The sequence below is a fragment of the Juglans regia genome, chromosome 13 (assembly GCF_001411555.2).
Source record: "Juglans regia cultivar Chandler chromosome 13, Walnut 2.0, whole genome shotgun sequence".
In the NCBI taxonomy this organism is placed as follows: domain Eukaryota; kingdom Viridiplantae; phylum Streptophyta; class Magnoliopsida; order Fagales; family Juglandaceae; genus Juglans; species Juglans regia.
The window spans coordinates 30,431,010-30,445,999 of record NC_049913.1 but is presented as its reverse complement, the minus strand read 5'-3'; the positions used below and the strand labels follow the sequence as shown (position 1 = coordinate 30,445,999).

Genomic DNA, 14,990 nt, shown 5'->3' with positions numbered 1-14,990 from the left:
TTTTAGAGCACACATATACAAGTTTCTCATCCTTACAAAGACAAATAGGTAAAACTTTTAGAGCACACATATACAAGTTTCCCCGTCTTAGGAGTGACAATACCAAACATAATACCTAATCTGAGTCCAACAACATATAATAGTTTCTCGAAAAAAAAAAAAAAAACTAAAATTTCCAATCTTGTTCAATGGTTAAGTTAAAGTAGCACTCATATTAATACAAATAACAAAAACATCCACAATACTATAAGTGTTGTCCTATTTCTACGGATGAGAATCTTCTTTTTGCGTTCTTTACTCTAAATTGCTACTTGATATCTCTTAATTTCTATTTCCATTGTTGAAGCTTTGAACTTAGATGCCGCTTGCTCAACTAGTATATCATTCTGGAAAATATTTGCCACAAATTGTTCGTTCATTGCTTAGAGATGTTCTATTATAGTCATATCATATTCACGGATCTCAGGATCTATCCAAGTGAAAAACTTGAATGACTGGCCATACTGCAAAACAAAATACCAAACATGTGGGCCCGGCTTCATTTCCAAACACAATGACATGGTTAAAATATGACATCTTACCTGCCAATTCTTACAAGTAAAAAAGCGTCTGCCATAATTTGCAACCTTACGACAAGTCTTTAGGCTTGATTTAACACTGCACCGACATATTGGATCATCAGATATTGATCTAGAAGCTAAGCTTGATACAAAATTCGTGGACATTTTACACTACCAAAGCTGTCACATAGTAAAGCATGCACTATCTGGTCTCCGTCAACATGCGAGTGTGGCTGTTATTGATTATGCCTCAAGATTAACTCATGTTGTTGCTTCGTGGTCTCCGTCATCTGGTGAATTGCGTTCGCCAAATCGCGTCCTCTATCCAAACAACAATTCTATTCCTGACGAGCATGGGACCCTTCAAGATTTCTTTCCCTTCTCTCACGTGCCATTCTGCTTCTGTCATCAAATCCTGTGAGGCACATGTATCAGATCCAGTTCTTGTAGCAAGATTCAAGCCTACCCAATCTAATGGCCAAAACCTATACTCTGGCATATCATTCCTAAGGATATGTGGGTTTACCCATAGACGTAATTGCTCTGTACCACTCTGTGACGCCCTCAACCTCTGCTTGGGAAGGAACAGAGACTTAGAGCATTAAGACATGTAACACAAGGTTACATACTTCCGTTCGTGATAGTTAATATGCAATGCATCCTGTAAATACATCTAACAGTATATAATAACCACAGTGGAATAAGGGTAACTTAGGGCTGAGCAAAAATCCGACAATCCGACTCCGCTCTGGGTCCACTTCGACTCTGACAAGTCGGAGTCAAAGTCGAAATTTTTTCCCTATTGGAAATCGGAGTCGGAGTCATTGAAGAACCGACTCTGACTCCTCTCCGCTCTGCCTCCGCCTCTGACTTGGCCCTCCGACTCCGCCTCCGATTTTATACATATTTTATAAAAATATATGTGTTTTTCTATATATTAATCATTTAAATTTTATACAACTATATCTTATATAGTTAGTTAAACTCAATAATATACTAGTTAAATAATATATTTATACTATAATATATAGACTAAATTGACTAATAAATAATAATAGTTTAGTATATGACTATATGTAAATATCATACTATTACAAATTTACAATATTACTATCATGTTACATGTAATTTGTAACACTAAATTACTAATGTATAAATATAATAACATGTAATACTAATGTATATATAATATACTATAAACACTAAGATGCATAATAACATCAACATGTAATACTAATGGATAAACACTAATCTATAAATTTAGAATAACATATAATACTAATGTATAATAACTAAAGTATTATTCATATTATAAATTTTATATAACAATATCTTGTATTAATTATATTTTTTGACTTAATAAATTCTTAACATATTCCTTTTGATAAATATATTAGTAATACTAATATACATTAATATATTAATTAGATTTATGGTCTAATATTAATACTATTAGTAATCCACTTTAAGTCTATATATAAATTACTATATAAATCACTATAGTATTAATTACTAATACTATATTACTATATGATACTATTAACTATAGTGATATACTAGTATTAGTATATTAATACTATCAGTGATATAGTTAGTATAGTGATTTATACTAATAGTATTATATAGTTATACTAAATTAAAATCACTATAGCAAATACAAATATATAGTTATGCTAATCACTATAACTAATACTAATACTAATAAAGACTATAATTATAACTTATAGTATTATACCTATACTAAATCACTATAACTTATACTAATATAATTATACTAAATCACTATAACTAATACTAATATTTATACTAATACTATTATAGACTATAGTTATAACTTATAATATTATACCTATACTAAATCATTGTAACTTATACTAATATAGTTATGTTAAATCACTATAACTAATACTAATGTAGTTATACTAATCATTATAACTATATATAGTATTAATATCACTATTAGTATAATATATAGTATTAATAATAACTAATACTAATATAACTATTAGTATAACTAATACTAATACTTATATATATTAATATATATATACATATATATCAAGTATAAGATATTAGAGATTTAATATATATATAATATTAAATCACTAACATACTAATAGTATGATACTATAGTATTAGTAATTATACTATAAGATATAGTAATAGACTAATAGTATAATATAGTAATACTATATTATATATAAAATAGTAATACTATTTTTTGAATCTTCATTTTATATACGGTGCCTTTTTTTTAATATTCATATATAATAATATATATCATATATTTTTTATGAATCTTCATATATATATATATATATATAATATAATTAAAAATAGATTCATAGTAATTATAATAGTATACTACAGTAACTATACGGTGCCTTTGTTTATTATAGCGATTAGTTGGATGTGGATATGGAATCATGGATGATGGGAGTACATGTAAAAATAGGACTTTCTTTTTATTTTTAATTTTTGAATGTATATTAGTATGTTACTTGTTTTATTTAGTTGTATTTTTTTATTATAATCAAAAGTTTAATAAGTTTGGATTGTAATTTTGAGAAAATTGAAATTTGAAAGCCCACAAAATTTTTTTTTTTAAAAGTGGGTCAAATATGAAGCTAAAAAAAATTAAAAAAAAAAAGTCCAAAAATCTGACTCCGCTCCGACAAGTCAGAGTTGGAGGCGAAGCGGATTATCTACATCTTGGAGTCGGATTCGACCTCCGACAAAGTCGGAGTAGGAGTCAGAGTCGGAGGTTGGGCCTTCCGACTCCGAAATGGTCGGTGCTCAGCCCTAGGGTGACTAAATAAAACTTATGCCAGAATCAACTAAAACATCACAATTTCATTTATAACCATAATTAGTTCAAATCATAAGCTGGCATAATCTTAGTACAATTATTTTTGCAAAGAAATCTCCATGGCTAAATCAGCTGCTTCATGCATTCTAAAGCATGAAGGGTTAGGGCTACTTAAAAAAAAAAAAAAAGGGTTAGGGCACCTATAAACATCAAGATGAGGTCTAATCTTTTGTTGAGGTCTGGCTCATCTTCAATCAATCGGATCCACTGGTTCATCTGGTCCATTTCGTCAAGTCCTAACATAACTTCTATCATTCCGAGTGGCTATCATTCCGTGTGGAATGATAGTGGGTCCACAAAGAGTGAGATTTACTTGAAATCACAATAAGTTAGACAACCAACATGCACAAAGATAAATTATCCATGATGGATGATAAATATGAAATGCATGTGATGTAGAAAAAAAAAATCCATATTTGTCTCCCATCCTAATTCCTCAACATTTTCAGAAAACTATGACACACATTTTCTTATAGAGAACATTTGTTTCATTTCAACCGTCAAAAACATAATTTCATCATAACATTTTATCCTTTTTAGCAGTTCATAATTAATCATAACATTAACATCATAACGTATGATCTCGTCACAGTTTTCCATATGCACTGTAAGTATTTGCTGATGACCGTAGTACAACTCATGTTGAGACATAACATAATATCATCACATAATATCATCATAGCATGATAACATATACACCCATCAGTCTTATGTGTCATAATATTTGATTTCGCTACGGCATTCTTTAAAAAGAACCCACTTGAAATCCGTTGATTGTTCTTCGTCAACCCAGGGGTTACCACTCAATTTTTACTCAATCCAGAGTGGACATAGGAGTTCCACTAGAATAATTCCTCATCTTAGCCTTTGAAGTCATGACAAAAATTATTTTCACACTATACTTAAAAAATGTATTTCTTGACATGTGCATATGTAGCAAGTTTTCATGTAAAAATGACATTTATATGCAATATGCTAAAATGAAGAAAATGTCACATGTCATGTAGGCAAGTAGTCATGTACTCAATGTATCATATAACATGGTGTTTTATGCTCAAAATGATAATTATAATATGAATGTAACACTTATCAATAAATCATAAATAACTTATCAATGTGTAAGTTTAGAGGCCAACTTACAAACTACCTAGGTTTGGAAAAATATAGCGGATGTAATCAAAGTCACACTAAGTTAGGATTTATGCTATTAAGGAAGATATTTATAATTAAAAGGTTTCAAACATGAATATTTACAAAATACCCCTACACTTTCAAAACTTGCCACTAAGGCCATAATTTTTTACTAATTGCAAACTAACTCCAAATTTAACCAAACTTCATAGACCTCATATTTTTCATATTCTAAAATCATCTATCCCTTAGAATTTAAAAAATAAAAGTGGAACTAACCCAAACACACTCAACCCGTGGCATCCACTCTAGTTGATGCCTAAGTGTAACTTCAACTATTGATCCCTATGAATGCATGCATATTCAATTTTATTTAATTTCAGATAATCACTATAATCCTTAATGACATGTTAAAGCTTAATTTTTGATAAACAAGTTCATCCCAACACTTAATCATGGCTAGAAACCTTAATCTCTGTCAAACTAGTCCTTAAGCAAGCATGATATTTCTTAATCTTATCACCAATAAAAGTTTCAAAAACTAGAATTAATCATGCATTTCTCTCCTTATCCCAATTGTCAGGTTTTTCTAAATGCTTATATTTCAAGCCTAGGTAAAATAAATCAAAACTTTACAAGTTAAGCATGATTTAACCACACCTTGCATGCTTTGATGATCAACACAAGATAGAAATTAAAATCTATCATGGCATGCTTTCAACCTCAAATCTAAACCTTCAAAAAGCATTATAATACATTAATAAATCATATCAAGAAATTCTAAGACATTCCATAGCTAAAATTCTAACTTAAAAAATAATTTAAACACTTAATCTACCCTTAATGACCCGTGAATTAAGCATGGTAACATTTTCTAAACTCATCCAAAAATTACTCCAATACTTAAAATACAACTTGTCATGTAAAATAACATCTAGGAAAAGAAAACTTACAAATTTCGTAACCCTCTATAGCTCCAAATGCAAGAACTCAAGAACTTCCAAGAACACTCACTCGGTTCTACTCTTTTGTACTCTAAGGGAAGAAGATCTCTCAATAACTCAAGAGAAGCTTGGAGAAGAGGTGTGGAGGAAATGAGGGGATTGAGGGGGGTTTTTATAGTGCTCAATGGAGGGGAGGGGCGCCAGTCATAGCTTGGAAGGGCGACTTGTGATTAGTGGAGTGGGGCGGTGGTGGTGATGATGGCCATCCTTCAACTTGGGCCATGCTTTGTAGGGTGAATAGTGTTCTGAACTGCCATGATCTCATCATGGCAAGTATTGCAAGGTTGCTAGAGGGGTAGAGTTGTCGTGGTGCAGCAAGGAAGAAGAGAAAAATAAAAACCAAGGCATGATGCCTTACCATGATGCGTTAGGTATAGACCTAAAAGCTGGGCAGATTTTCATTTTTGTTTTTGCATCCCTTTGGTTTATCTCCATGGTTGTTTTGTGTAGTTGTCAAGTCACTTCCTGAAAGCTTTTTCATGTGGTAGAAGGTGGAGGGTTGGCTGTCATGTGATGATGAAGGTGCAGCTCAAAGAAGACGGTGCAATGGAGGGTGGTTGCAGAGTGGGGTTGTGCACAAAAGCCATTCGGTTTTGGCTCTTCATGAGGGATGAGTTGGGTCAAATTTATCATAATGATTTGTGGGGCTTATGGGGATTGGCTACTATAATTCAGAAACCGTTATAACATTTTAAATGAGCTGATTTCATATGAGCTTTATGTTTAAATTAGATTCGTTGTACTTTTCCAAAACTATGTTAACGATTTTTAATAAACTTTATTTTATTGTATTAAGAGACTAATGTATTATTTTAATTTAGTTTGTGTTTAGTATTTTTAAATTAGGCATGATCTTATTCCGAAAAAATATTTAAAGACTTCAATTATATTACTTGGTATTAGTTTTATAATTTGATTTCGATAGTAAATTGTAAGTATTTAATATTTTATTTAAAACACTTTAAGCCTATTATATGAAATAAATCTTATATGGTTTTAAATTAGATATTATTAGTAGTTTGCAATGATTTTTTATAAGTATTATTAAAAATATTTTATGAACTACTATTGTTTAAGAAATTTATGATTTCCTACTAGATTATATGTTAGAAGTATTAAATTATCATTTTAATAATAGTTTATAGAGATATGAGTTTTAAATATGATTAAGTTCATTTTCGAAATGAATTTAAGTTGTTTTGTCATGTTTAATATTATATTTATTAGATTTCTAATAACTAGATAGTTATCAAAGCTATTTTCTTAGTATGAATTTAAGTAGAGTGAGAGGTTTAGCAGTCCTTTTAGAAGTTTAGTAACGTTAAGTATTCTGTATAGGTGACAATTGGTATTCATTCAGCACGATTGTGAAAAAATTCAGAAAAACTAAAAAGTTCAGGTAAGCGAGATTCATATGCTACATTTGCATAAAATGGAAAATGAATTGAGGTTGGTTTATAAATTTTGCATGATATGTTTTTAAAATAAACCGTGAAAACAACCTTTGTATATGTGTTTTGCATTCACTCATAAAAATTTATATGAAAAAGAAAAATATTTTTTGACATGAATAGTGTAGACATGAGCAATATTTGACATGTTTCTGAGATGTGCAAAAGAGCAAATATGAAAATTCAGATTTTTATACATGTGTTATGAAATATTTTGGATCTGTTATTGATCATCTGAAAATGATATAATTGTGTTCGGCATGTGGTTTGATATGATATGGATATGAAAAACCTTTGGCATACTTATCTGTTTCGATTCTGATTATGAATATGGTTCTGATATGATGATACTAGTTCACCTGATATGGTTGGTACCAACAAAGATATGATATGATATGAGTGCACCCACTTTGAAAACAAAATGGTCTTTTATGTGTTCTTTCCCTTGTGCACACTCGGAGTTCTGAGAATGAATAAGGAAAAGTTCACAATATGATACTGCCTAGTTTGACCATCAGGGATAGCACAACCCTACCACGGGGGTTAAACATGGTATATGATATGATATGGTGATATGACATGATATAATATGATATGATACGATATGATAAGATAAAGATATTCAGTTATGTTATGCTAAAGTTTTTTTATTATGAACAGTTTGTTTTTTAATATGAAAATGGTCTTTGAATATGAAAAGAATCTTTTAATATGAACAGTTGGTTTTTGAGTATGAAAAGCCGCTCTCATTTTTTAATAACACGTTTTTGAGGTCTACATATGAAAATAAAATATTTTGTTTCTGCATACCGAACTTTCTGAAAAGGCTCATATTTACTGTTGCCCAGATGACTAACACAAGAGGGGGTGAATTGGGTTGTATTTAAAAATTCACAATTATAATTCAAATACACAATATAAAATATGAACAAAATACGAAACAATAATAAAAATAAAGAGTAAGGGTAAGAGAAAGCAAATTTAGTATGTTAACGAGGTTCAGCCCCACTGGCTACATCCTCGCCTCAAGCTACCTCTCGAGGATTCCCAAATTCACTATTCAACCTCCTTCAAGTGGAGATAGAAACCTATTACACATTTGAGTAGTACCGCTACAAAGAATCCGTGTAGAACGCTACAAAGAATCCGTATAGAACACCCTCTACACTTGCAATCACCTTGCACGTGGTGATTCAATGTTTATTCCCTGTACAGAACACCTTCTACACGCACAAGGGTTATACACACCCTTTTACTGATACAAAAACTGATAGTGGATAGGTTATCAGAAAACACTCATCAATGCGTGGAATAAAAATAATACAATGCAAACTATATCTCTCTCAAAATGAACAAGTGTTAAGGCTTAACGCTTAGAGAAAAGGGAGTGAAAGTTTTGAATGAATGTTGTAAAAACTTGCAATGATGTGCTTATGCTCTTCTTGTAGTTGTTGATTTTGAAGATCTCAAATGAACTATTTACAGGCATATGAGGCTTCATTCATTTACTTTTCAAAATTTTTTAAATCAAAGTTTTACTTTTTTTAATTATCAAAGATAACATCATTTACTTTTCAAAATATTCAAATTAAAGTTTTATTTTTCGTAATTGTCAAAGACAATATTATTCACTTTTCAAAATATTCAAATCAAAGTTTTGCTTTGTCAATTACAACATCATTCACTTTTCAAAACATTTAAATCTTTTAATCATGTCATACACATGTGAAAGATGACAATCAATCATTTTTTAAAAATTCAAACTTTTAATTTTTAAATATGTCATGCGCATGTGGAAAATGCAATTTGATGCATTATGATAAAAGATTAATTTTGAGCCTTAATCCAATTTCAAATTTTATCAAGAGATGTAGAAAATTACTCTAAGAGCTTCATTTGCGAGCATGTTCCATTTCTTGCTCATGTTTGGTTCATTGATGTACTTGGCTTCATTGTGTAGACAACTTGAGCTTGAGATTCCTTTATACTTGAATTCATTTGTTATCATTAAAATCTATATGTAAATATGTAATTATACAAGACTTGAAACCTTAGGTACAACATTTACATACTAGTGTTTTATACTTACTGAATTGTTGATAACTCACCCCTTATCTCCATAACATTCTTTAGATAATTTTGATAGTACAACTAGGGATCAAGACTAAAAATTATGTATAAGGCTACGTGAGCATAGTAGAATAAGTACAAAGAATGTACTTTGGCTATCTGAGCATTTTATTCAATAGTTTTGTTTTACTTTTTCGATTAGGTATTTTGTAAGGTTGAGGTTTATTTGTGGTGTTTTAGATTATTCATATCGGAGTAGTTGATTTGAAAAAGTGAGTTATATGTATCATTAAAAACTTTGGAGTCTATGACTATATGATTGAGATATGATTTTGAGTGACAAATATTCTCTCTGATCCATCCGAAACCGAGACGTTACACTTCAATTATTCATCACATTGATCATATCTAGTTTTTCTTCTGATCAAGATCGTGTGGGTCGTCAACATGTCAAGAAGACAACCATCACATTTTTTTTTTATCACTCATAAACTCCGAATATAATTTTTTAAATAGATGGTGTGTGTATATATAAATATATCATTGGATTAATTCTTTTAAATTTATAATTAACTTAAAGGAAACATACTACTCTACAAAAAGAAGTAAATTTTAATTTATATTAGTACGTACGAACCAAGAAAGTAGCTAGCTAGATTGTAGTACTTTCCTCTCATATTAACTTTATCCACCAATTAAGTTAATTATTACCTTGTATTTTCTCTAATTAATTCGAAAGAGGATTATAAAAGTAATTTTACACATTGACGTGGTAGCTAACTAGTAATTAATTAAGTTTTTAGTTAACTTTTGTTAAGCTAAAAACCTACCAAATCATGAGCATGTAACTTAATTTTTATAGGAATTAAGCTTGTGTAGACATATAAGTAATTCTCTTAATCCAAACGCATTGGACTATTCATTATACATGATGATGAAGTAATAGACCAATTACAAGTAATTGGAGACTAACGGTCGACATAATCATGAGTTAATGTTGGAATCGAAGTTGGAGTCTAATGCATGAAAGCGGCCGTAATTAATGGTTGGATTGACCAACAAAAAATGGATAATTATCAGCAAATTATAATAAACATTAATAATAATTAGTAGAGATCTAAATGCATTCATGCATGCATGGATGGCATAATTAATGGAATCCACATGAACCCGAATTATTTGACTCTAATAAACGCCGACACTAGGGGCCGAATAAGTTGAGTGCAAAGTCATTAATATTTTCACCCATCTCATTGACAAATTTGTAAGGGCAAAGGAAAGAGATTGAAAGAGAGAGTGATGGAGTAGATAACTACGTTTGGCAAAAGAAAAGGACTGCCTCCTCCATCATCGTCATCGTCATCTCGTGGTGCCCCTCTCTTTCCCTCTACTCTCTTTCTTACCCATCATCCATCCAGTACTACTACTCCACTTTAATAATAAACCCTAGGCGCTAGTGCTAAACAGTACCTTAGAGAAAAAAAAAACAAACCAACAAACTAAAAGGGTACGTATGATCAATGGAAGTTCAACGAACATGAAGGACATTAAAAAAATGGAGGGTTTTCTTACTTAGGTAAATCTGCAGGAGGATTTGCGGACTAGTGGAGGACATTATTCCACATGAGCACGCTTAACAAGGAGAATGTTTGTGGGGGCCGCGCTGCCAAGTCAAGCTCTAGGGCTTTTTCTACCTCTTTGAAATATGAGAGAGAATAGAATTATATGTATATGTGGGGTGGGGTGGGGTGGCATGGAAAGGGTAGTTATCATTCATGGAAATGGAGCACAAGTTGAATGAATAGGCCTTCGACCATGTGTGGCTACAAAAAGTAACCATCTGGTGAGATCGATCAGACACTGGTTCATGATTTCTAAGTTTTATTCAGACAACAAAAAAGGTGGGGAGACACTGTTACAGACAGATATATAAAAAACTGCAAAAATTATAGGATTTTGTTGTTTTTTTCATTTTCTGGTTTTTTAATAAAGTGGTGTGGCATGTGAAGTAATCTTTCATGGGTCATACCTATATTTCATTCTGGTAGCTCTTCAGAATTCAGATCCTATTTGCTTGATGGTGGTGGTGCTTTAATTGAGTGGAAGAATCTCTTATACGACGACCCAGATAGTGCTGATAAAAGACCTGACACTACTTCTGGACCTGTTTGGCAAGCAAAAAGAGAAAAGGAGGAGAGAAAAAGAGAAACCTTTTTCTGTAAAGGATTGACAGCCATCATTCCAACTCACTTTATTAATTCGAGGAAATATATAATTCATGCACATATATATAATAATTACATCAATTAATCAAGCCCACAAATCCCAGTACTCATGTACTGATTTAAAAATAATCAAAGTGATGAAGTCAAGGTTTCGTACATATTTTATAATAGTATTAATACTAGCTCGAGCTACATGGAACATATATTATTGATTTCTAGCAACTAGCAAGATCAGCCACATGATCATGATCATCATACAGTACTACTGAACAACTCAGCTTGTTTTGATAGAAGAAACATAAGATGGAGGAAGATAAAGGTGCGAAGCTAGCTAGCCAAGAACTAGAAGTCAGATTTCTCTTCTGACCAAATGAATGATCCCTAAAAAAGAGATATCGATCGTTCTTAGCCTCGTGTTCGTTCCATCTTTTGAAGCCAACCTAAAATAAAGCTTCAAACATCCGCATTGATCATGGTGCAAAGGAAGACAAGAAAGCAAAAGAAGTACAGCTAGAGCAAAGAAAAATAAGTGGAAAGAGGATGAAAAAAAAAATAGATTAAAAAAGAAAGCATGTACCCTATTAATTTGTTAGTTTTGATTAACTCAAAACAAGTCACCCATCTGGCAGAAGAAAAACAAATTGAAACACAAACTCCTCCTGATCATCCTCGATCGTTCATCCGTTTCTCTTTCTGGGCTTTATTATTTATTATTTACCATGATCCTCCTAGCATTCCATTCCAGTAGCCAGTAGAATGATCCGCTCCTTGTCCTCTATTCTGCTCAAACTCGCTTGTGTTTGTTGGGACCTGTTTCAAATCCTCAATAGGAAACAAGAGCCTCGCACCAGTCTCTTGCACCCCTTGAAGAGTACTAGTACTACTCCCATACCCACCTGCTTCAAATCCCTCTAGAGAAAAATTCAGGGTTGGTTTATTGAATCCTTGCAAAGGAAACCCAGCTGTATATATGGTACTGGAATCGGACACAGACATGGGTATGAAGGAACTCAACCCTCTTGAAGTACTGATCCCAGTCTTGAGCAGTTCCATGGCTGAGAGTTGAGATGAAGAAGTAGTACAGGAGGAGCTAGGGTTTTGACGGTGGCTTTTGTTGTACTGGTCAGCAGTAGTAGTAGTAGTACTAAAGGGTAGCTGATCCACATGATATTTAGATATGTTACTGTAGTCCTGATGATGATCAGTGGGTGGGTATGCTAGGTTAAGGTCTTGGCCCTGATGGATCTTAGGGTTTTGAGAAGCAGAGTGAGGGAAAGCAGCAGGTGGGGTCAGATCATCAGGAAGCTTCTTTGAAGATGAAGAAGCAGGTGATGATATTGTTGATGAGGAAGTAGTACTAGTTGACGATCTCTTGTTCTTCCTTGAACCTCCTCCAACAGGAACATTTCTCAAGGACCCACCTTCAGTCCAATACCTTCTACAAGTCTTGCAGAAGTATCTTGGCTGAGTGAGACTATAGTTATTGTAGTAACAAAACTTGGTATTAGTTGAATTGCACCTTGGGCAGTTCAAGGCTTGATCTTTTTGAGGTCTTGCCCTCACAGGCCTTGAACCCTCCATGGATTTAACCACTCCAATTCCCTGAAATTAAAACAAAAAAACACCAAGATAGGACAGGAAAAGGCCATAAGTTGATGATCAAAAACAAAAGTATCTGTCCCAGAAGAAGAATTTAAAAGACAAAGAAAGAGAAAGAAAGCAGGAAACAAACAAGACAGAGAAAACAAGGAAGCTGCTTTACACTTTGAGGATTACATTTACACCAGAAATAAAAACAAATTATAATAACTTTTCTGGTTGCTTTATCAGATGGTGGAAAAAAGGAAGAAAAAGGTGAAGTACTTTCAAGAACAAAGTGAGAAAAAAAAAAAGACAGCAACACAAATTCAAAGATTAGGGGGGGAGGGGTCTGAGCTGAACAACATCACCTCATGGGGATAAAAAGGTTGTGCTTTTAAAACAAGCAATCAGAGAGAAAATTTAAGAGCTCAAACCAAAATATCATTTATTTAGCTTTGGAAACCCCAAGCCCAGAAGAAAATATCAGAATTTCTCAGAGGGGATAAAAAGGAAAAAGTCTCTTTACCTGTGGCCACTGAGCAGTATCCATGGATTAAGAGGGAGAAAAAGGAAAGAGGAAAAGCTTTGGTCTTCCAAGAGATGAAAATCACCCGCTTTTCAAGCTGATTGTCTTAAAGCGATCCGGAACGCTAGACACGGTATATGTGATGGTTCCATGTGTTGGCCAACTACATCTATATCTCAGAGAGAGAGAGAGAGAGAGGGTAGTTTTGTCGTTTCGGCTCTTTCATTATCATTCCCCACAGCTTTTTCCGCCCCTAACCCCTAAGCATTTCTAGATCATATATAGGTTGTATGTGTAAGTTTTTTCCAGGGTATATATACGAGGTTTGAATAAGTGTGGATGATCTCAGTTTACTTTCTTTAGCAAACAAAGTTAATAGATCCATGAATAAATGCATAGATTTTATCGAACTAAAACCAGATTTCACCAATGTTTGGAAAATGTAACTAAAAATGATAAATTCAGGATAAGGATCCTTAAGAGCAATGTTTATTCATTTTCAAATGTTTTAGAATAAATGACCCGTAATCATTGAAATATGAGAAATAATAGTTATAATCGTGAGAATACAAGTACTGCATAATCATTTTGAATAAATATGAGATTCATATGAGAAAAAAATTAATTTTTTAATAGTAAATCCTACTCTTTTTTAATACGATTGTATGATACTTACACACTTCACAATTATATGTAACATTACTTTTAAAATATACATATAACTAGCGATTAGCTACATGTATATTTTTTATGGAAATTAGAATCATCATCTGTGTATAACACGCATGCAGTACAAAGTTACCATATAAACTTTGTTCACGTACGTCCAGTTTAGTCAATCTTTGTAGGTGTCTTTGTGCTCATGACATTGGACTTTAGTGGGTTCCTTTTTCTGACCAGGGAACGAGGAAGGCACTAGGATTCTTCCTCTTCTCACGACTCACATTCTCTTCAAGAATTACTGTTCAGTTCCAAGGCTAAATTTTACATTTTATCATTTCTAGTTATATTTGTTACGTGACATGTTCTAAATTATTTCATATGTTAATCAGTACTTAAATGACAGTTATTTTGACCAGTATGCATTATATGGGTAAGTGGCAGTTAATTTTCGTCGCGAGTCGTATTAATGTCGTGTCAAGTCATAAGTATTAGATTATATGGGTTAACCTGAACACAACCCGATTAATTAAATAGGCCAGACTCTAAAAATCTAATATATGACCCATATGAAGAACCGATGATAGGACACAACCAACATAATTCATTTAATAATTAGCTTTTATTGGATTAATTTGGACATGACTTGTTTACCCGTTTCATATATATAAAAAGGTTGAGCTGGCCTGCATATTTATTTTGACTCAATTAATATAATTTCATATATAATATATGGATAACTATATAAATCATTCATAATTACAATTGAATTCATGATAAAATATTTTATAACCAATATCCAAACTAATAATATATAAAAAATAATATTTTTATAAAATAATTAAGTAGTCAATATTAATATTAATATTACATCTCAACAACAATAAAAGCATATCAAATTAAATATTACTTA

The 14,990-nt window shown here is 32.0% G+C and overlaps 1 protein-coding gene across 1 annotated transcript; it reads right to left on the bottom strand.

The window, feature by feature from the left end:
- Positions 1–11,494: 11,494 nt before the first annotated feature.
- Positions 11,495–13,654, bottom strand: LOC108984938 (dof zinc finger protein 1-like). The gene is made up of 2 exons (XM_018957048.2): positions 13,418–13,654; positions 11,495–12,912 (listed from the first exon to the last, which is right to left on the bottom strand). The coding sequence occupies exons 1-2, from the start codon at positions 13,439–13,441 to the stop codon at positions 12,025–12,027; spliced, it is 912 nt and encodes a 303-aa protein (XP_018812593.1). The 5' UTR covers positions 13,442–13,654; the 3' UTR covers positions 11,495–12,024.
- Between the last annotated feature and the right edge of the window lie 1,336 nt (positions 13,655–14,990).

Excerpts from the sequence above, each read along its gene's own strand:
- LOC108984938 (XM_018957048.2), bottom strand. The coding sequence starts at position 13,441 with ATGGATACTGCTCAGTGGCCACAG. Across the intron at positions 12,913-13,417 it reads ATACTGCTCAGTGGCCACAG|GGAATTGGAGTGGTTAAATC; the intron begins GTAAAGAGACTT and ends TTTTAATTTCAG.